The sequence below is a fragment of the Taudactylus pleione genome, unplaced genomic scaffold (genome assembly GCF_031769625.1).
Source record: "Taudactylus pleione unplaced genomic scaffold, aTauple2 ptg000040l, whole genome shotgun sequence".
Lineage (NCBI taxonomy): Eukaryota > Metazoa > Chordata > Amphibia > Anura > Myobatrachidae > Taudactylus > Taudactylus pleione.
The window spans coordinates 9644890-9667880 of record NW_028284442.1 but is presented as its reverse complement, the minus strand read 5'-3'; the positions used below and the strand labels follow the sequence as shown (position 1 = coordinate 9667880).

Below are 22991 nucleotides of genomic sequence, written 5' to 3'. Positions count from 1 at the left end.
TCACTGAATGTCTTTCTGCCATTTCATCTTGGATGTCATCTCACCACCTCAAACTTAACATTTCTTAAACAGAATTAATTATATTTCCACTGGCCAATAATAGTTACCAACATGATCTCTCTACCACTGTTGGTAACTCAACAATCCACCCTACCCCACAAGCTCGCTTCCTACGTGTCATCCTTGATTCTGAATTGTCCTTTGTTCCCCACAGTCAATCTATCTCAAAATCATGTTACTTACATTTAAAAACCATATCCAAAATTCTACCATATCATACACAAGACACTGCAAAAACTCTTAATCCATGCACTCATTATTTCCCGCATTGACTATTGCAATCGTCTCCTTACTGCTCTTCCCAAGAACAGACTCTCGACACAATCCATTATGAATGCAGCTGCGAGGCTGATCTTCGTCGCAAAACGTTCTTCGTCTGCTGCTCCGCTCTGTCAGTCCCTCCATTGGTTACCGTTTTTCTACCATATTCAATACAAACTACTTTTACTTTCACATAAGGCTATTAACCATACCGCACCAACTTACATCTCTTCACTCAACTCAAAATATCTCCCAACCCATCCTCTCCGCTCAGCACATGATCTGCATCTCTCATCTTCACGCATTACTTGCTCCCATTCAAGAATAGAGGACTTTTTCGGGCTGCACTCACTCTATGGAATGCCCTCCCACCCACGACTTTCCTCTAGTCTCCAAACCTTCAAGCGTTTCCCGAAAACTCACCTCTTCAGACAAGCTTATCAGATTCCAGAACCGCCATTATATGCTTCATAGCTTCCATATCTAATTACATCCCCATTCACAGCCCACACAGAGTCTTTCTTTCACATCCTTCTTACCTTTGGCCAACATTCCTGTGTGACTGGATCATACAGCCCACCAAGAAACTCTGCAATCTGACTGTACCAATATTGCAATATATAGCACCTATTCTTGTGTATCAATGCCCATTTCCCTACAGATTGTAAACTTGCGAGCAGGGCCTTCCTACCTCTTGTTATAACCCAGTTTTGTTCTATTGGAATATTTTGCGCTATATAAGAAACTGTTAATAAATTATAAATAATACCAGTACATCAAAATTATTGAATTAATATGTGCATTTATGTGTGTTAAGAGTGACTATGAATGTGGTGAGCTGTTAAGGCTCTGATAAGTGGACTCTTATTTGTTCAAGTAAAGGAGCTTTCTGAAGAATGTCACATTCTCAATTATAAAATCAGAAAATACAGGGCCACACCTCGCTCTCTGATGCACCCAAACCAGACCTCTTCCAATATTCAAAACCACACTGACATCAGAAATCTGGGCTATTGGAAGGTATAAAAGATTGCACTGTCTTTTTTTTAAAGCATAAACTGGTCATCCATAAGATTCCATCCACTGAATCCAAATCGTGACTTGTTAATATCACATTTCTATCAGTAGCCAAAACAAGTTAAGATGCAAATTAGATGCATAAACTATGTTGTAAACTACAACAAAGTATTTTACCTGCTGTAACTAATAGAACATTTTTAGTGGGAAGAAGTCACGCCTTTTTCTTGTAAGGTTAGGACTGTTCTGGGAAAATCAGGACTGGTTGGTGGTATACAATAGCAACATCCCCACTACCAGGCTTAAGTAATGTTTTGCTCTTCTCATTTCCTGAACCAATTAAAAATAGTGTTCTCAACAAGCCAACTAAAATCATGAATTAGATAAAATCAGCAATGTTATTCTCAAATCCTAATCTCATTTGACAGAGTATTTTGCTAAGGTTGTCTGACTGGCCAGTTATTTCTGGAAGTATAAACATGTTGCATGATTGCATCTGAGAAACTGCAGGTGTGTAAACCATGCAACAGAACTGGTCAGGATTGTGTTCTGTAAGTAGCCAGAATAAAATTAATGATTTGCAATCATAACTCTTTCTAAAAGGCATAGGAGAAAATGTAATGGAGTTAGAATTGGTCAACTAGAAACTTTTGGCAACCTTTTTGGGCTAGTTGCAAATCACTAACAGAAGCTAAATTGCTGAAAAAACACCAGAAAGCCAAAGTTTTAAAACATATTGGTCAAAGCAAGATGCCGCCCTGATTTCTTCAATGTTACGAACAGCCACTGGATGTGATAAGTATAGAATGAAAAAAAAAAAATAACGGCCAGAAAAAAAGCATATCTGGCTTCCCCTTCTACAATAAGCCTATGCTATTCAGCAATAGGTCCAGAACACTGAACTACAGTAACAGTAAGTGCTACAGCTAATTAGAGACAACTGGACCAATGCTGATTAGTATTTATTATTAACTTCTTGGTATACCTATACTAGGGTAATTATGAATTAAATGTTGTCCCCTTATAAAGATTTGAATAATTGTATGTGGCCTTACAAATTGTGCCCACCTTTACAATAAGTAAAAAAATATAGTTCATTTTTAATTTAATTTTGCCCACTTATAAATATTAAAAATTTCCCTTACAATAAATAAATATTTATAGTCCTGGCAATATTATTTAGGAAAAAACTATTTTCCCCATTTTTGTTAAAAAAAATAAATAAATCATAATTTCGTAATGTAATACTTGTTCCGTCGTTCCTGTCACCAGAATTGCTTACTCCCACTACATACAGTATTTTTCAGGTCTATACTATTTTGTGCTTATGCACTTTGCTATACAGTATATTTACCCTTAGGTTCGGTGCTGCAAAATAATTGTGGCACAAAAAAGATGACTTTGGCGCTAATCCAGCTTTTAGAAATCTTTACAGTTATTTTACTGTGTAACCAAATCTAAAGAAAAAAACCTTTAATTACCATATCAGCTACATGTCCACAATTACAGGGTGTGTGTACACCCAGAAGAAGAGAAATTATATATAATAAGAATGGGTCTGCACTTATTTATTAAAACCAAGTTGTGAAATGGCAGAAAAATTATATAGCAGTCAGGTTTCTCAATAACAATAATAATAATTTAATCACATATAACAATAAAAAACAATTATATAACAATACACTTCAATATATATTATTAGGAATAGCTATAATTCTTAGATCACGAAATAAATAAAATGATCTGTATAATTTCAACATTCAATACATTGAATAGAATTGTCCCATAAGAACACCTATTAAGGGAACAAAGAAAGTATCTGCTGTTCATTAATGGTTAAGTAGTGCCCCACTCGCATGTGCATAAATAGAATAATCCGTGGGGAATGCTCTGTAAATATCACATATGGCCTAGCAGTCCCAAAAAGGAAAAGACCGTGATGGTAATGTTTGCAAAGCTTAATTGGTGTCGCAAGCTTTGATCGCACTAGGTGTACCTGAACCGCGGAGTTGCTCTAGAGCAGGGGTTCCCAACCACGGTCCTCAAGGCACACTAACAGTCCAGGTTTTGAGGATAGCCATACTGGAGCACAGGTGATTTAAATAGTACCTCAGTTATTTTGATTTAACCATCTGTGCTCAAGCCTGGATATCACCAAAACCAGGACTGTTAGTGTGCCTTGAGTACTGAGGTTGGGAATCACTGCTCTAGAGAATAGCCTGATTCGGGCAGCCCTGCTCCAGCAGTCTTGTTTAGCTCCCGGTGTGTTCCAGCTCAATTTAGCCGCATACATCCACCGGGGTCCGCTGCAAAGAGTTTGTTAAAGCCCTTATATGTTAGGGCGAAACACGTCAGAGGACCCCCACATTTGCAGCACTTTGATCTGTGACGAAGACACTGGAGTGTCTTGCTAATACAAGCCTTACAGAGGAAGCGCACGGATAACATCACGGTATATGCAGCTGACCATATGTGATCCTTACAGAGCATTCCTCACGGATTATTCTATTTATGCACATGCGAGTGGAGCACTGCTTAACCATTGATGAACAGCAGAAACTTTCTTTGTTCCGTTAATAGGTGTTCTTATGGGACAATTCTATCCAATGTATTGAATGTTGAAATTATACAGATCGTTTTATTATTTCATGATCTAAGAATTATAGCTATTCCTAATAATATATATTGAAGTGTATTATATATTTGTATTTTATTCTTATATGTGATTAAATTATTATTATTGAGAAACCTGACTGCTATATAATTTCTCTGCCATTTCACAACTTGGTTCTAATAAATAAGTGCAGTCCCATTCTTTATTATTTAAAATAATTGTGGCGCCAAATACATAATACATGATGATGATAATAATATAATGCTCGCTACACCTTTTTCATGTCTCTTAACTTTCCATCTCTCTGCTTAATATAGTAGCATCGGCATACATAACACCCAATCATATTTTGTTTTGGGACAGTTTAGGTTTCATTGGGCTAATGATTGTGTGTAGGAATATATCAAAGTTATGGAGTGACTGTGACTCAGAGTTTGACCTGGGTGGAGTACAGCGATTTTTTTTATTTTTATTAATATTGGGATCAGTATGTAAACAATAAGTAAAACCTGTCTAATAGTATTGTACAAGGTCAAACCACTGATAAAGGAAGCACATAATATTTAAAATAGCAAGGCCAATGGTTTAACTATAGCCATATCACTTCATGTGACTCCTATGGGTCCAGCAGCACAAGGTATAGGGTTTTTATACACTATTACTGTCCAAACTCTATGGGATCTAAGTGATGTTTTTCAACAGTATTGAGGCAGTAAATGAAAATTTATTTAAAAAATACATATATGGTCTACTTCATGGATCCACCAAGTACAGTTGCCACCCGTCCAAGATTCCTCCAGATAGTCCAGAAATCAGCAGGACTATCGGGAGTCTGGAGGCTTGCACAGTCTTAATGGGTGGTATGCGGGAAATCCAACAGTGGGGCACATGAACCAGCCTTCCCTGCTGATCCAGCCCTCTTCATCTTCTCTGAGTATTCTGGTCATGAGTGAGTGTGACTGACTGGAGTCAGCGTATGAAGTGGAATTTAGCCAGTGAAAAAGTTGATGTTGTGGTTAGCAGAGGTTGCCAGGTTAGTGAGGATTTTAATCAGAGCAAAAGCACTGCCAATCTCTTCATCCTTAATCAAATCAATTGGCCCAGGACAGACCTCAAAGAGGGTGGCCGGACCTTCACTTCAGTGGTGGTGAAGCACTTCAGGTAGTGGTATGTCAAATCAAGGGCATAAGTGGATACTGGGATAGCTTAGCAATAAAGGCATGAGGGTAACCTAAGGCATACTTAGGGGCTTGAGTGGGCTTTGAGTCTTATATAGGGGCAAGGGCTCTGAGGCACATAAAGAGGCATGTGGGGGCACTGAGGCATATAATGGGGCATGAGGGGGTTCTGAGGCATATAAAAGGAACGAGTGGGCTCTGATGACACATACAGTTGCCATATAAAGGGTCATGAATGACCTCTTATTAAAGTGGTAGAAAAGGCCTGCAATCTGTCAAATTGAATGGTTGTAACCTTACTGTGGATTTGGCCACACTCTGGTCACATGCCCTATCCAGGAATCTGAAAATGAAAAGGTGGTATCCCAATCACCACGCCACAATGCCATATTAAGAAAATGATCTGCTCTAATGTTCAATACACAGGGCTGATTTAAATAGGTGATACTAACCACTCTCTGACTAGCCATGTCCTGCACTGCAACCAAAAAGGCTGTAGATATGATTCCTGGTAAGATGGCAGCAGCTCAACCTTCTCTGTTATTGGTTGATATGGACTATCAGTAAAAGTCTCAGTTTCCAGTTTTGTGTCTGAGTTTCATTTGATTTGGTTTCCAGGTATATAATTATTAAATAAACAAAATTCATTAGGAACACTTTGCTGCTGTATGTGTAAGCGGCTATTCTGCAATAAGTTTGGTACTAAAAACCCGGTAACTCCATTGCGGCAGTACGAGGGGAATTAGGCTCCTTGGGGTTGGCAATATTATGGTTGGTAAGTTCCATATACCATAGTAACATAACATTTTATGTAATAGTGATTATATGGCTTGTGGGCCAGTATACGATCACCTTTACAGTAAGTGATCTAACTTTTCTGTGCAACATTGCAGATCTGTATCAGGCCATTACTGCTCTAACAAGATCTCCCTGATATAATATTTTTTTCTTTAATGGCAAATAGCTACTACAACTCCACCCCAAGCACATGCCCCTGAAACATTTTCCATACGTGTTATGTACTCGCAAAAGTGTATTACAGGAGTTGTGCGTTTTTGGACAACCCCTTCTCAAATTAACCTTACCTCTACATATATTCAATAATCACATTAAATATATATATATCTCCAATAGAGCACTGCCCCATTCCCTTAGGCTGCAGCCCTCAGCACTGCTGAAATAGGTCCAGCCAAATGTCATAACACAATCGGTATCACCGCAGCTCTGGGAAGCAGGTAACAGGGAGAATTTCAAGTAGACAAAAATATATGTAGAAAAGTAAAAAATATTCCTGATGTAATGGAGTAGTGGCAAAAAGTGAAATGTGTCTGGTCATGAAGGGCGGAATTCAGTTGTTTGCGCCCCGCTTCGCGCCTGACGGAGCTATTCAATTGTTTGCGCCCCGCTTTGCGCCTGACGGAGCTATTCAATTGTTTGCGCCCCGCTTCGCGACTGACAGGGGCAACAATTGAATAGCTCAGTCAGGCGCGATCACCTGCAGGTGCCGGCATTTCAGCTGGTGAGCTGAAGTGCAAGAAAAGTGACCTGCTTGGGCACCCAAACTGCACTTTTTTCGCGATCGCGTCCAGCACTTTGGTCGGGTGTAGCTGTTTACGCGGCTAAACCAGACTTCTATGGGCGTGATCAGCACGATAATTGACATCACTTGAATAGCACCCCGCGATCTCCGGTCACTTTAGACGGGAGATCGGGCGCACTAAAACAATTGAATTCCGTCCAAAGAAATCACTGTCTGCAAAAGCAGATAGTTGTATCATTATAAAACAAACTCATATTGGCAGATATACTCATGTACTGCACTAATTCATTTAAAGACAATTATTAATGATGAAAGTCCATTTTGAAGCTGGCCACATATGGACATATTTATTCTCTGACTGAACTGTCCAGGCATTGCATCAAGTGAAGTGAAGGGAATTCCTCATATCTTATGAACAGGTTGTTGGTCTGAAGGCTAATTGACCAAATCTGTGCAATTTAATTCTCCCTGTATAATATCAAATTTTCCCAGATACTGGATTGAATAAAAGAATTTCTCAAAAAAACCTCTTCCACAAGTATCTGAGTAGAACAGGCAGTTTGGGTAATAGCAGCCAACCAGATTCCAATGTTAATTTTCTGATCTGCATTAGAAAAATTACAGACAGAAATTGATTGTTTCAGTCAAAACCAGATGTTCTGTACAGTTACCAGCTGAAAATTTTCAAAAATGTCACCCAGAAAAAATAAACTTGCAAATTTGTTACAATACTTCAAAATTTACTTCCAGTTGGTACAGTAAATTAATAAAAGATTCACATTCTAAGGCAGGACAAAAACAAAATACACTGTAAATTGTTTCTACTGATTAATGTTATGAAACAAATGTTCAAACTTGTTTTCAATCTTGCTCTATAAACTTCTTTGATGCAAAAACCCTGTTAAGAAATTCTACGACCCTGTTAAGACATAATAACTCTGGTCTTCAGCTTAAATAATAATGTAGTGAATCTGTGTAATACAGCATTTGGGGCTGACACCACACTACTTACATAAACAAACTCTTTTTCTAAAATGAAAAGCCAATACTTAATGCAAAAACTTTTTTTTAACAAAAAATGTCAACCTCTGTCATAAATATTTCCAAACTAAATGAAAATGTATAGAAGAAAATATTTGCTTTCCCCCCATAAATTGCAATACAAATAAATCTCTAACAAATACTGGCTTTGAATATCACACAGTGATAAAAAAAAAAAAAAAAAAGATTAATATACTATATACATTTGAAAAAAAATGGATGGACCAGATATTTATAAGCTTACTTAAAATAAAACATGAATAGTTATCAATTTTTAAACCTACATTGAGTTGTAGGACTTGCATGTATGATTTTAAATAAGGAAATTTGCAAACAGATATGTGTTGTAATAAACAGAAACGTAAAATGTGGATGATTCAGCTGGCACCGCTCGCCTGTGTACTCTGTCTTGTTTGGAACAGCTTATTGTACTGTCTGCAGGCAATAGAAAAACAGAAGCCTGAGGAGCAAATCACAGCAGATGGCAACACAACAAACTCAACTGTACACCACAGGAAGTGGAAGACTGAACAAAAGAACTGAAAGCAGAATGCAGGGCCTGGTAGCAGCATCAGTGCATACATGTTTTATGCTGTGCATGAAAATATATGTTTATTAAGATGACGGGCATCGACTCACTATGGTCACTGTTTTCAAACAATCTGCAGAAAAGAGTGATTGTTATTTCTTACAATGTTCCCAATCAGACAGCAGAAACAATCAGAAAGGAAACAAAACACTAAAGTACTGTTAGTGTGTATGTGTGTGTGTTAACTGATCCACAAGGTGCAAGTAGGAACATGATTGCATGGAGTAAATGCACTACATTGTCCCGTTATGCCACCACGGGTACAGCATTTAAATATATAAGTGAGCCAGGGGTTTTTCCATTTATAAGTATTATATGCACAGAAAAAAAATTAAAGAAACTGGCAGATTTAATTTGGGTCCATTGTAAAACAATATGTGCATTTCCTTAGTTTATTTCCTTATTTTTAACATAAATATTGATACACTATATGCTGTACAGTAGGTAGTACATCCACTTCTTCTAATCAACAAAAAGTGGCTTTAGGGGTAATGACTAATCAGAGCCTTAGATTATCTAATTACTGTATTTATAGCTTAAATCTTTTCTTAGTTTTTATGTCCTAATATAAAAAAAAACAAAAAAAAACAGCTTCTTGATAATGTTTAGTAACTAGGTTTGTCAGAAAATGAAGTGCATATTGCGTAATAAGCTGCATATTGTATATAAAGCTTTTTCCTATTCATGCCGACTTGATGAAAAAACAATATTGTACCATAAAGTACATGACACACCGTGTTGTAATTATGGATGAGACAGGATAAATTATTCTTAACATATATATATATATATATAGTAGATTGTATTGTTCCCACTCTTTTTGTTGCAAGTACATTTTATTTATCAATGTCCATTCTCATTTAAAAAAATAAAAATACCATCAGAAAATTTCAACAGCACTGGCCAGAAAAAACGGAGGAGGAATTCCTCCAAAATACAGTTTAATATTGCAGATTATGATTTGATTTGTTAACACAATGTTCAATGAATTTAGTGAATTAGCTCCAAAATAGAATAAATCCATGTAATTTATTATTAATTATTTTAGTACTGAAGATTACCTATACTGTTACACCTTGTTTTACAATTTTAGAAGCTAGTATCCATTTCATCCTACCCAAGTATTATGCACAATCAGTTGCATTGTGATGAAGGCAGACCACACTTTAAGTGCCTTTCGTTATCTGGGCTAATGCAAGCATTTCCTAATCCCTTGTGGAGATTTCATATCCCTGTCATCATCATTTCCCTTTAATACACATAGAACAGCTACTTTGCCAAAAAGCAGGACACTCTCCTAGCAGCAATTATGCCTTGCAGACACTTACAGGAAGCCCAGCTTGCAGCCCTGCTGCTCCCTGCATGTCCAATTTTAGAATCTAAAATTTGGTCAAAAGTCTCTAGTCCTTTTTTGTCACGTCTTTGATGTCTTTAGACCTTGTTTCTCCATTATATTCCACAACTTGCGAAGGTTTGACTGAGTGATAACATCATCGGGTTTGAACTGGAGAGCTTGAAGGTAGTTGGCTTCTGCTTCTTCTAATTTACCATTGAGATGAAGAATAGCTCCCAGATTCATCAAGGCGGCAGGATACTAGCAAAAGGAATAAGAAAAAATAAAAACATTTAAGTGGACAGATTAGCTCATTCCATTAACAAATCGTCATGTTAGGCAAAGATGGTGAAATATATACTTGTAGGTCATATATGGTAGATAGAAACATTTTGGCAAGTCAGTTAAACCCAAATATTCTGATAAATTATGTCAGACAGCTTATCTCTATGTTTTCAGTATGTGTGGTGCAACTTAATACAATACAGGCCATCATAAGCAACCTATTTCCAGATCAGTTCTTCCAATAAGTAATATACTGTACAGAAATAGTGACAAATGTTCCTATGTTACTATTACAAAGAATGTTTAGCTCCAGCAACGTGTAATAATGCATGGGGCAGATAAAAATCCTTAGATGATCACTTTGCCCATGTGAAAATTTTTTTCACATCTTCAAATTGGATATATTTGTCTTAGAATCTTGTGTTGGAATGTATTTCCCAATAGTCTGCATGCCATCCTGCTAGAAATAGGTTGCAAAACAGTACATAAACTAGTCATAGGCAGCAGTCTCAAATTCCCAGTATGGTCAGGATGATTGGCACAATTTTTCCTAGAGAAGTGTAATGCTGTCCATCCACTAGGTGATTTTGACAGGCGATTGCACAATAACGATGTCGTTATCATGCAATCGCTTGCAAATCGTCCACAAATTGGGCAGTAAAACGACCAGCGATGCGCGTGTCTGCTGGTTGTTTTTAACATCTATCATCATCCGAACATGACGGTCAACCTGAAGACCGCCGTCAGGTTGCCATGTTTGGGGATGATTGATCTGCATACACTGAACGTCTAGTGTATGCACTTCACCCCTAGGGGGACGACGGCACGATTATGATGTCGTAATCGTGCCATCGTCCCCGCATCTTGTAGTGGATGGGCAGCTTAACTCTCAGCTTCTCAAAGATGTCAAGACCACTATGAAAGGCATTGGAGACACCACTGATGGACTGAACAAGAGAGAATAACTACCTACAACCAAATCCCAGAATTCAAACATATTGACAGTGGCACCACATTTACCCCATCCTAATTTGTACCGATGAAGTTACACCGTATTCATATCTCTGTCAATCAACTGATTATAAGCCCATCATTAACTTATTGATTGACTGATTTAAGAGGCCAGCCTGCCTAAAATTTAAATGTGTAAAAAAATAAAAGTGTAAAATCATACTAGCTAGGAGGAATAGAATAATTAGAATGCTTTAGAGCTTAGATAGCATAACTGAAATTCATTGCATGGGGTGTACAACTGAGTTGTGAAGTTGTAGTGTCACAAAAAAGTTTGAAGTATTAGAATCATTGATACAATGGGAAAATGGGTGGCTGCTCCCTGGTAGTATTAATTGACAGGCTATGAAATATGTATTGAAAACACACAGGCAGAGACCCAGGTGGGAGAATCAGATGTGTGTTAAGTTATTAGTGCTTGGATGCAGGTATTTGTTGCATTGTGGGGGTGGGTGCCAGCTAACGGCCGGTATCTAGCTAGCTGGTCTAGGTCTAGCAAGAGACGAGGCCACCGGAATTTCTGGATAACTTGCTGTTTGGTGCCGAACAACCTTGCTGTTCAGCATATCAGTGTGAGGTATCATCATCTGGGACTACCTTTATCACACTGGTGCCATCGTGGGATTTTACAGAAAGCTAGATTCAGCTTTACAGTTCAGCAAACTGCAGAAATTAAAGAGATAGAGAGAGCTCTTATTAATGTGGCAGCAGTGCAGGAAGAGAACACCAGACTCCTGATAGATGTATTGTCACAAGGGAAAGGTGTCTGGGAAACAGCTGCTGCCCCAATACTGCAGAAGTTAAGTTAATGTGGAGGCATACCTTGTGGAATTTGATCATACTGCTAAGCAGGCCAACTGGCCACAAGAGATTTGGGCAGAATGGCTGGCACCTTATTTGCCCTGGAAGGCACAGAGGGCCTGATTCAGAGCCGGACGCTATTTGCGAACGGTTGTGCAGAAAAAGGGGCCGGTTATTTAAATTGAGCGCTCGCTCTTTGCGGTCTGTTGACGCCTCTATGTCTGAACGAGCGAACTAAACATGCGCTCGCTATTTTGTAAAGACGCCCCCTGGCCGTTCCCATCATATGTCATCTCCGTTATTTATTAGATTAATCAAGTACATCGAAAGGTGTCTGAACTACTCGCTGTGCTTGTGGTAGGTTTTACTTCCCGCAATCACTGCGAGCAGTTCAGGCTAAAAGACAACCAAGTGACGTGGCCGATGACGCTGCTTTGCTAATTATGCACACCCATTAAACGTCCATTTTCACCGTTTGGCACGCCTGCGTTCGGATCTCCACTCCCCGTTTTCAAGCACCTTGCCCTGTTACCACCCACAAATGCCTCATTCTGTCACTCAAATTAGCAGGCCCTTGCTGTTTTGTGAGCGCACGATTTCCGACCACAATGACTGGTTGGCGCATGCGCATTACGACCCATACGCATGCGCATTACGACCCATACGCATGCGCAGATGTGCGAACATCGCTCGGAACGAACGAGCGGCTCTGAATCCGGCCCAGAGTACATACATGGTCCTGGAGGATGACCAGGCTGCTAACTATCGACAGCTGAAGACAGTGATACTAGCACGTATGGGGCAGGGCCCAAGCATACCATGACCGGCAACTGTCCAGGGACCAGCTGTTGTATGTCATCAGACGAATATGAGAAGACCACTGTGGGCGTCCCTATGCTCAGCTATGCTTTGGAAGGAGTTAGCATATTTTTGCAGCTGCATTCGATGAATCGCACCTGCAAATGCATTAGCGTAAATCTCTGAATCAGGCCCACAGTGTCCTACACTACCCCATATACTGTTTACCTACTAGGGTGAGATCGAGCTTCCTAAGCTGTTGTACAATGAGTCTGCCTGCCTGTGGAAAACCAACTTTATGGACCCAAGCTGTCCTTGATCTCCAGCTTAATTGTGCCGAAAGCTATAGCCACTGGGTTGCCTAAACTAAAGGTTCTTTGTGTTCATGGAGCAACTGAAGAGTATAAAAGAACTCTCTTGCCAATCACTATCAAGGGGCAGATGATCACTGTGTTGGTGGCCATCACTCCCAAAATCCTGCATCCGTTGATTCTGAACAAAGATTTTCCCTATTTAAAGAGGTCCTCCAAGAGCATGTCTGTACAGACAGGTTGCAAATTGAAACATAGGCCAAAAGTCCCATCTTGAAAGACCTGCTTAAGCACCATGGGGAGGTGGATTGTTACCTTTCATGAATGTAGGCCAGAGGCTAACAGCAATATCTTCCGGGAAGTTTCGGAGTACTAAATGTCAGGGTCCACTTGAACTAACTCATAGCACATCTGCGGTGGACATGCGGAAAGCTAAATACTTGGGGTATATAGTGGGTCAACGACAGGTACAAGCACAACTGGAAAAAGCAGAGGCAGTGTCGGACTGGCCAAAGACACTCAAAAAGATTCTATGGATTTTCTTGTGGCTAATTGGGTTTTACAGGTGATTTGTTAACAGAAATGTTAAGGAAGAGTTTACCCAATCAGTTTGCATTGATGAAGGAGGGTGAAGGAGACTTACTTGATTGAAAATCAGCACTATGTTTCTCTCTGGTGTTACCAACACTGGTCTTCAACAAAAGGCTTCTTCTATGGATGCCCCTAGTGTGGATTTAGGACCATACTGTCCCAAGTGAAAGAAAGTAAAGAGAAACCTATTCTCTATCTCAGTATTTTAAATGGTTGCCCAGGGAACAAAAGTACACCACGGTGGAAATAGAGTGCTTAGCCATCAGGTGGGCCATTGAGGCCCTGCATTATTATTTACTTGGCCAAGAGTTTACAATGGTAACAGATCATGTGCTTCTTTGTTGGATACACACCAACAAGAAGGTTAATGCTAAGGTGACATGTTGGTTTATGGCTCTTCAGCAATTTCGGTTCAGAGTGGAGCACAGACCAGGGGTTCTAGAAAGTATGCACTCTATCCATGAAATTCAAGCCCTCTTCTTTGCGACACTATAGGGGGAGGGATATGTGGCTGTGCATTGTGGACTAGAAACTAAGTATGTTGCATTGTGGGGGCAGGGGTGACTGATGCCAGTCAAATGCGGTATCTAGCTAGCTGAGCTATGTCTGGCAAGAGACAGGGTCACAGGAATTTCTGGATGTTTTGCTGCTGAACAAATGTGCTGTTTTGCCTTTCTGAAGAATAATCAGAGGACTTGATTCAGCATATCAGTGTCATCATCTGGGGACTACAGTTATTACTAACTATATATATATATATATATATATATATATATATATATATATAAAAATTTTTTTATCAACTATATATATTTATTTATTCAGATGTTTTGAGGGGCCAGAAAGGAACAGCACTCTGTTTAATTTTGAATGCACAAACTGTTTTAGGGAAAGAAAACTGCTATTTCTGGTAACCCGCCAATGCGTTTCATCTTCCAATTTCATCAGGAGCTACCGATAAAGTTGGAACATGAAACGTTTTGGCCGGTGACCAGGTCTAATTGTGTGAAGGACAAATCAGGTCAGGAGGAATCGATATTTTTGAGGTTCCAGGGATCAGCAAACTGGTAAAATTCTTGTATTTAGAAGTTTAGATGTACATTTGATACTATTAAAGCTGTGTTTTTATACATTATGTTACCATTGTGCGCCCTATTGTCTGCTCATACTTCTAGATATATATATATATATATATATACACACACACACACACACACACACACACAGGGAAATGACTAAAAAGCGACTTAGCGGGTTGATATTTTGTATAAGAAAGTGAAGTGCAATAATTTAAATAATTAAACTCAAGAAAAACACAGTAAAAATATAAATATGTATAGGTAATACGATGATACAATATATATTTATTTAAAGTGCTGTGCCTAAATAATATTTGTGGTGCGATGTAACATCGATATCAATTGTGAAAAAGATAGTGAAAGACACCAATAACCGATTTAGGAATTTAAAAATCTATTTAATAAAGTTAGAACAGAAAAAAAAGACAATCCGCATGGTATATAAAAGTCAAATCATTTGCCTTTTAAAATTATACACAAATAGTAAATACAGTAAAACAAAAGTAGCTGCTTATCTGATTAAAAAGGTAAATAGTTCATGTGGCAGGATACACAGGCTCCTGTGTATCCTGCCACATGAACTATTTACCATATATGTATATATGCACACACACATAACTAGAAGTATGAGCAGGCAAGGGAGTGCACAATGGAAAGATAATCTATAAAAACACAACTTTAATAGAATTAAGCACGTACATCTAACTTTCCAAAATCAAGACTGACATCTTGGAGATGCCCAGAACTGCATCCGTTTAATCTGGCATCTTGTGAGTCAGTTTGAACACCGACTAGGCTGCTCATGGCAAGGCAACCTGAATTATCAGAGTTCGAATGGTGCATGATAGTGGGTGCCCGACGGATGAAACATTCCATCTCTGAAGTTGCGCGGACATTCAACATTCCTCAATCTACAATGTCATATATGTATCGGGAATATTTTATGGAAGGAATTACCCCCCACTGTGGACAACACAGTGGACACAAATGGGTGCTTAATGATGGTTATCAGCAACGTCTGGTCAGAATTGTCCGTTGTAACAGAAAAGCAACACTGGCTTGAATCACATCCACATTCAATTCAGAAGGTACCAGATGCATATCCAGCAGGTCAGTGTACCAGATATGGGAGCAGAAGACGCACCAGAGTGCCTATGTTAACACGACGACACTGCGCTTCACCTGGGCTTGTGTCGTCGCTAATTGGAGCCTGGGTGACTGGCAACATGTGGCATGGTGCTATGAGTCAGGTTCCAGTTGTTTTGGGCTGATGGCAGGGTTTGAGTGTGGTGCAGAACCCATGGACCCCAGTTGTCAACAAGGCACCGTGCAGGCTGGTGGTGGTTCTATAATAGGGTTTGAGTGTGGGGCAGAACCCATGAGGCCATGGACTCCCCAGTTGTCAACAAGGCACTGTGCAGGCTAGTAATGGTGTGGGGTGTGTTCACATGGCATGGGTTTGGTTCACTGGTCCACCTGATGATGTTATTGACCGGTAACCACTGCGTTCTTCATGTACCCCCACAATGATGGAATATTTTAGCAGGATCACAAAGTAAAAGGTTTTACAAAACATTAAAATTACTAATCCCTATACAAGGGAAAGAAGACAAAAGTGGGTACTATAGGTGATACTTTACAACTGTCATATAAGATGAGACAACAAACTAGGTGGCAATCTCAAAGGAAGATTTTCCCCTATTAAAAAGAAAGCAAAAGAATACATTGATAATGATGGCGAATATGGCATAAGATTTAATTTGGGTTTTAACAAAGACAAGTGAAACTTGTGTAATAAACAAGCTCAATGCAATTTAAAGATATAATCAGCAACAAGAAGAGATAAACCTGGGATACTGAATATTTATACACAAATATGATAACAGTGATATGTAAAAACATAAGTACTGTCAAATAAATCTGATTTTTGTTCTAACACGGTCTAACACTGCTAAAAATACAAAGAAACACATGTGGCTAAAGAGCATATAACTTGTTACAGATGGAAGAGATCAAGAAGGCAAAAAAAAAGCAAAAAGGACATCAGGTCAGCAATGAAAGAAAGTAAAGAAGAGACTGCTACCAAGGAAAGGCTAAATGTTCTTCCAGTATACATGTGGTAAAAATAGATAAAAGAGGACTATACAAGGCCATTTGTATTTAGGAAAGACATAAGAGAACAAGAGTGCATTCAAAATCAGGGAGCTTCATTATGAGATGATATAGATGGGGAAAGGTAATATATATTGGGTACATTTACTATGGGGGGAAGAAATTGTATTACTTAATATATACAGTTCTTTATACCCATGATATTGGTGTTATCAAACAAGCCTCAATGGGGACACTGCCAGACCCACCCAAGAAGAGACTCATTATGCAGCTTGAATTACCAGCAAGAGGTTTCAAGTTTGTGGCCTAAGTGTTTGTTCATGAAATCTCTTGCATAATTATAGCAGTTACTTATCACATACTGGTGCAGATGTATGAAGCTCTGGAAAGTGATAAAGAGTAGAGTGATAACCGTCCAGCCACTCAGCTCCCTACTGTCATATTAAAGGCTGTGTTTGAAAAATGTCAGTTGGGAGCTGATTGGCTGGTCGTTTATCACTCTCCACTTTATCACTTCACAGACCTTCATACATCTGCCCCACTGTATGATACGGGAAGTCTGAAATTACTTTATCCCACTGACCCGGGTGGTCCCGTTACTGATACGCACCAGCACAGCTTTTCTATTTTCAAATTTTCATCTTTGGATGGTCATTTCATTCTGCGGAGAAGCTTTTGGGAATGTCATCACTGACTGGACGAATTTTTAGAGTTGTAAACTTATATCGCATTCATATGTTGGATGTTTAAATACATAATACAATACTTATTCTGTGTACTATTAGGGATTGAGATATCTTTGATTAGATGTTAAATGAAGAGGTATTGCGGGGAACCTCCGGCCCGCGGGCTGTATAAGGCCCGCAAGGTGAAATCACTTGGCCCGGCCGGCTGTCAGCGGCAGCAGCAGAATCAGCGTAGTGTAGCAGCTGTCAGCGGCGGCAGGTAGCGCAGCGGGGGAGAGGGGATGTCAGGATTGTCATCAGCGGCAGGTTGCGCAGCGAGGGAGAGGGGATGTCAGGATTGTCATCGGCGGCTGGTAGCCAATGATAGCCCTCACACACCCCTTCCCCCGCTGCGCTATCAGCGGCGGCAGGTAGCACAGCGCGGGGAGGGTGTGTGTGTCAGGGCTGTCATCGGCTATCAGCGGCGGGAGGTAGCGCAGCGGTGGAGGGTGTCAGGGCTGTCATCGGGTGGATTAGTGCAGGGGCTCTCTCCCGATCAGCGGCGGCAGGTAGGCAGCGCACAAGGGGGGGGAAATCAGGGATGTCATATGGCTGCCATTGAGCTGGTTAATGCAGGGCGTGCAGGGTCTCACCCTAACAGCGCGGGCAAGCAGGCAGTGGTGGCACAGCAGGGGGCGTGTACAGTCAGTGCTGTCATCAGGCTGGTTAGGACTGAGAGGACCCCAGGGCTGCCTTATCAATCTGCCTGTCACACATCCATAGGGACTGCCCCTCCAGACTCTGCCTGGCAACATACCAAAGAGAAGCAGTTACTTACAGCCATCGCATTAAGGGTGAGTTAATAACGTTTTTAACCAAATATAGGAGGCAAATTTTAAGTTAATAATTTTGTATGGCCCCCGAATGATTTTCTAAAAATCAAAATGGCCCTTGGCAGAAAAAAGGTTCCCCCCACCCCTGATCTATTGTGTTAACTGCACACATTCATACACAAACCAAACTTGCCTGTGTGCCATACTGGATATGGAAACATCAATTGTATATAGGTAATGAGGCAGCACTCCCAGTATCATCACTGAAGTCCTCGCATCAGGACTGAAATGAAGCTAGGAAGTAGTGTCTGCTTGATTCTTACATCAGTGATGATACCGGGCGTGCTGAGATTATATATATATATACACACACACACATTATATATATATATATATATATATATATATATATATATATATATATAGTCAGGTCCATAAATATTGGGACATTGACAGAATTTTCAGATTTTGGCCTCTATTCACCACCACAATGGTTTTGAAATGAAACAAACAAGATGTGCTTTAACTGCAGACTTTCAGATTTAATTTGAGGGTAATTACATCCAAATCGGGTGAACGGTGTAGGAATTACAACAGTTTCAATATGTGCCTCCCACTTTTTAAGGGGCCAAAAGTAATGGGACTATCAACTCAAAAGCTATTTCATGGACAGGTGTGGGCTATTCCTTCGTTATTTCATTATCAATTAAGCAGGTAAAAGGTCTGGAGTTGATTCTAGGTGTGACATTTGCATTTGGAGTCAGTTGCTGTCAACTCTCAATATGAGATCCAAAGAGCTGTCACTATCAGTGAAGCAAGCCATCATTAGGCTGAAAAATCAAAACAAACCCATCAGAGAGATAGCAAAAACATTAGGTGTGGCCAAATCAACTGTTTGGAACATTCTTAAAAAAAAAAATAGAACGCACCAGAGAGCTCAGCAACACCAAAAGACCCGGAAGACCACGGAAAACAACTGTGGTGAATGACAAAATTATTATTTCCCTGGTGATGAAAAACCCCTTCACAACAGTTGGCCAAATCAAGAACACTCTCCAGGAGGTAGATGTAAATGTGTCAAAGTCAACAATCAAGAGAAGACTTCACAAGAGTGAATATAGAGGGTTCACCACAAGATGCAAACTATTGGTGAGCCACAAAAACAGGAAGACCAGATTAGAGTTTGCCAAACAACATCTAAAAAAGCCATCACAGCTCTGGAACAACATCCTATTGACAGATGAGACAAAGATCAACTTGTACCAGAGTGATGGGAAGAGAAGAAAAGGAAAGGAACTGCTCATGATCCAAAACATACCACCTCATCAGTGAAGCATGGTGGTGGTAGTGTCATGGCGTGGGCACGTATGGCTGCCAATGGATCTGGTTCCCTTGTATTTATTGATGATGTGACTGCTGACAAAAGCAGCAGAATGAATTCTGAAGTGTTTTGGGCAATATTATATGCTCATATTCAGTCAAATGCTTCAGAACTCATTGGACATCGCTTCACAGTGCAGATGGACAATGACCCAAAGCATACTGCAAAAGCAACCAAAGAGTTTTTTAAGGCTAAAAAGTGGAATGTTATGCAATGCCCAAGTCAATTCCCTGACCTGAAGTCGATTGAGCATGCATTTCACTTGATGAAGCCAAAACTGAAGGGAAAATGCCCCAAGAACAAGCAGGAACTGAAGACATTTGCAGTAGAGGCCTGGCAGAGCATCACCAGGTATGAAACCCAGCGTCTGGTGATGTCTATGCGTTCCAGACTTCAGGCTGTAATTGCCTGCAAAGGATTTGCAACAAAAGTTAGATTTAGGATTGTTTAGTTTGTCCCATTACTTTTGGCCCCTTAAAAAGTGGGAGGCACATATAGAAACCGTTGTAATTCCTACACCGTTCACCTGATTTGGATGTAATTACCCTCAAATTAAATCTGAAAGTCTGCAGTTAAAGCGCATCTTGTTTGTTTCATTTCAAAGCCATTGTGGTGGAGAATAGAAGCCAAAATATGAAAATTCTGTCAATGTCCCAATATTTATGCACCTGACTGTATACACACATATACACTTACAGCATATATATATATATATATATATATATATATATATATATATAGACACACACACATTAATATGTATATATAGATTCTTACAGTATATATACACACACACGTTTTGCCTATACGTAGTAGGGGGTTTTCTTTCCGTGTCATATATATATATATATATATAGCCAAAACCTGCATATCTGTATAATATACTGTAGATCACATATTACAGTGGGCAAATCCCTGTTGGCTTGTGCCCAAACACGTACAGAGTTATTGATAGGGATCAATTATCAAGCAGTTTTCTAGTTCTGAATATTAAGGGGCAGATACAAATAGAAATGAGTCCCATACTGTGAGCTCCTGCATTCATGTTCTACACAATTCACTGTGTACTTTTGCTAATAAAGCAGAACAGCTTGCGCAATTCAATTAGAAACCTCAAGTTATGGGCATTGTGGTCATGTTGCACGTTAATTTTGCTGAGTGAGGAAATCATCCAGAACAAAAAAGTGGCAAATAATATAGCATGTAGCCATAAGGATAGTATAGGAGGCTAGATGCTATTAGTGGCCATTAGCAAAGTATAGGAGGCTGTTAGTGGCCATAAGACTAGCATAGGAGGCTGTTAGTGGCCATTAGCAAACGTGTCACAGGGTTAAGTTTTTTGGGTGCACGTCTATATTGTGGTTTATAACTATTTATATACAAGTAGTAAAATGTGGGTAAAGAAAAAACACTTGCAACTCCCATCTGTAAATCCTAAAACCCATTTCTCATCAATACCCCAATGCCTCAACATGTGTACATTATTAGACTAATTTTTCTATTTTGTATAGAAAATTACAAGAATATGTGCCTATACTTATTGCCCTTATTTTACGATTTAAAGACCTTTATATACATTATTATTCATTGGAAGTGTGGTACTATAGGTACAGCACCATATGCCCTGGAATTATTACATTTAAATAAGGACTTTCACCTAGTCTGGAGGTGTGAACTAAAAGTTGTGGCTAATTAAATCCCCTCTAAATATTGATATTTAGAATAATTGCGTGAATGGCCAGCATGAAGTACCAAATCCATCATAAACAGGAAAAATGGGAAGAATAGTTTTAAGGTTGCAACAGGATTAAAGTCATTTAAGGATACAGCTGTTGACCTTAACTACAGTATATACTTAAATAAAAAGATATCCAATTTAATCATTTACTTTAGTGATATTTTCTTGCTATTAAACAAGATCATAATATCAAGAAGACACTGTGATTTATACACACCAATGTGTTGAACAAATAACCAATAGTAGGTTGCCAAAGTCTCTAAGAAATCACACAATAACAAGGCTTTAATGCAGGAATAAGCACCCTGCTACACTTATCATTAAATTACAGCATTCAACAAATACTCATATAGCAACAAGACTGTTTGCTTTTAATACAATTTTTTGATATTTCAGATACTGCTTTGCAATAGATATGGAACATAAATTGGATACTATGTTCTTGTTGGTATATATAAGTAACATAAATTTTCCCTGCTGTGTGTGACTAGGATGAAAAGGAAAATATTGTTGTGATGCAGAAAAAAAAAACAAGCAAACAAAAAAAAACCTTCCTCCAGCAAGTTAATGATAAGCACTGCTAAACAAAGGCTCTTATAATCCAATATAAAGATGTTATCTGTACATGCTGCTTTTACTTTCGGTGATGTTTTAGTATATAAAAGCAGAGTATTCTTTTAATACAATGAATGTGGTGCTTGAAAGGACTCCATAATTAAATTGTATTTGATTAATTGTGCTTATAAGATGGTGATACAAATAAACAGTTTTAAGACATTGTACTGGATAGAAACAAACTCAGGAATTTTATCTGTCTCTCTTAGGGGTATATTTACTAAAGTGCAGGATTTTAGAATTGGAGTTGTTGCTCATAGCAACCGATCAGATTCTAGCTATTATCTTCTAGAAGGTGCTACATAAATGATAGTAGAATCTGATTGGTTGCTATGAGCAACAACTCCACTTCTAAAAAACTGCACTTTAGTAAATATACCCCTTAGTGTGTGCGCTCTGACATTTGTAAAGCTCTCAATATTCTAAATGGACTCCAATATGTTATTGTAAGAGATTATCACACATGAACAGGAGGGCTTTGGGAATAAGGTCATGAAACAGAGAAAAAATATGAGATATGGTAAGAACTTACCCTTGTTATCTCTATTTCTACGAAGTCCATAGGGTTCCACAGGATACCTTGGGTATAGGTGTGACGTCAGTCGCAGGGCACCAAAGAGTTAAGCTTTCAGCCTCCCAGGATGCACTAGGTCCCCCTCCTATACCCCGCCCCCGGGCCAAGGCACCTCAGTTAGTTACCAAGCCATAGGCCGGAGGAGGAGAAGGAAGAGAGAGAACAAAGATCTGGACACATACAAGAATCACATTCTCACCAGAGGGAGACGGAAAACCGGTGACCAGAGCAAAGCCCATCTGCAGCACAGGTGCGACAGGGCGGGAGTCCTGTGGAACCCTATGGACTTCGTAGAAATAGAGATAACAAGGGTAAGTTCTTACCATATCTCATATTTTCTACTTCAGGGTCCATAGGGTATCCACAGGATACCTTGGGGATGTCCCAAAGCAGTATCCTTTAAGGGTGGGGACGCTCCTGTGCAGAAAGGAGAATCCGCCGCCCGAAGGAAGCATCCTGAGAGGCGAAGGTGTCAAACCTGTAATACCTCACGAAGGTATGGACAGAAGACCACGTAGCAGCCTTGCAGATCTGAACTGCCGAGGCACCACGTCGAGCTGCCCA

The 22991-nt window shown here is 39.5% G+C and overlaps 1 protein-coding gene across 1 annotated transcript in view; it reads right to left on the bottom strand.

Moving 5' to 3' along the window:
* Positions 1–7430: 7430 nt before the first annotated feature.
* The window catches only part of TMTC2 (transmembrane O-mannosyltransferase targeting cadherins 2), a 318581-nt gene continuing 303020 nt past the window's right edge, over positions 7431–22991 (bottom strand). Inside the window, exon 12 of the mRNA XM_088453737.1 lies at positions 7431–9894. Within this exon, the coding sequence (XP_088309863.1) occupies positions 9715–9894 (180 nt within the window). The 3' untranslated portion in view covers positions 7431–9714. The remainder of the gene's footprint in view (positions 9895–22991) is intronic.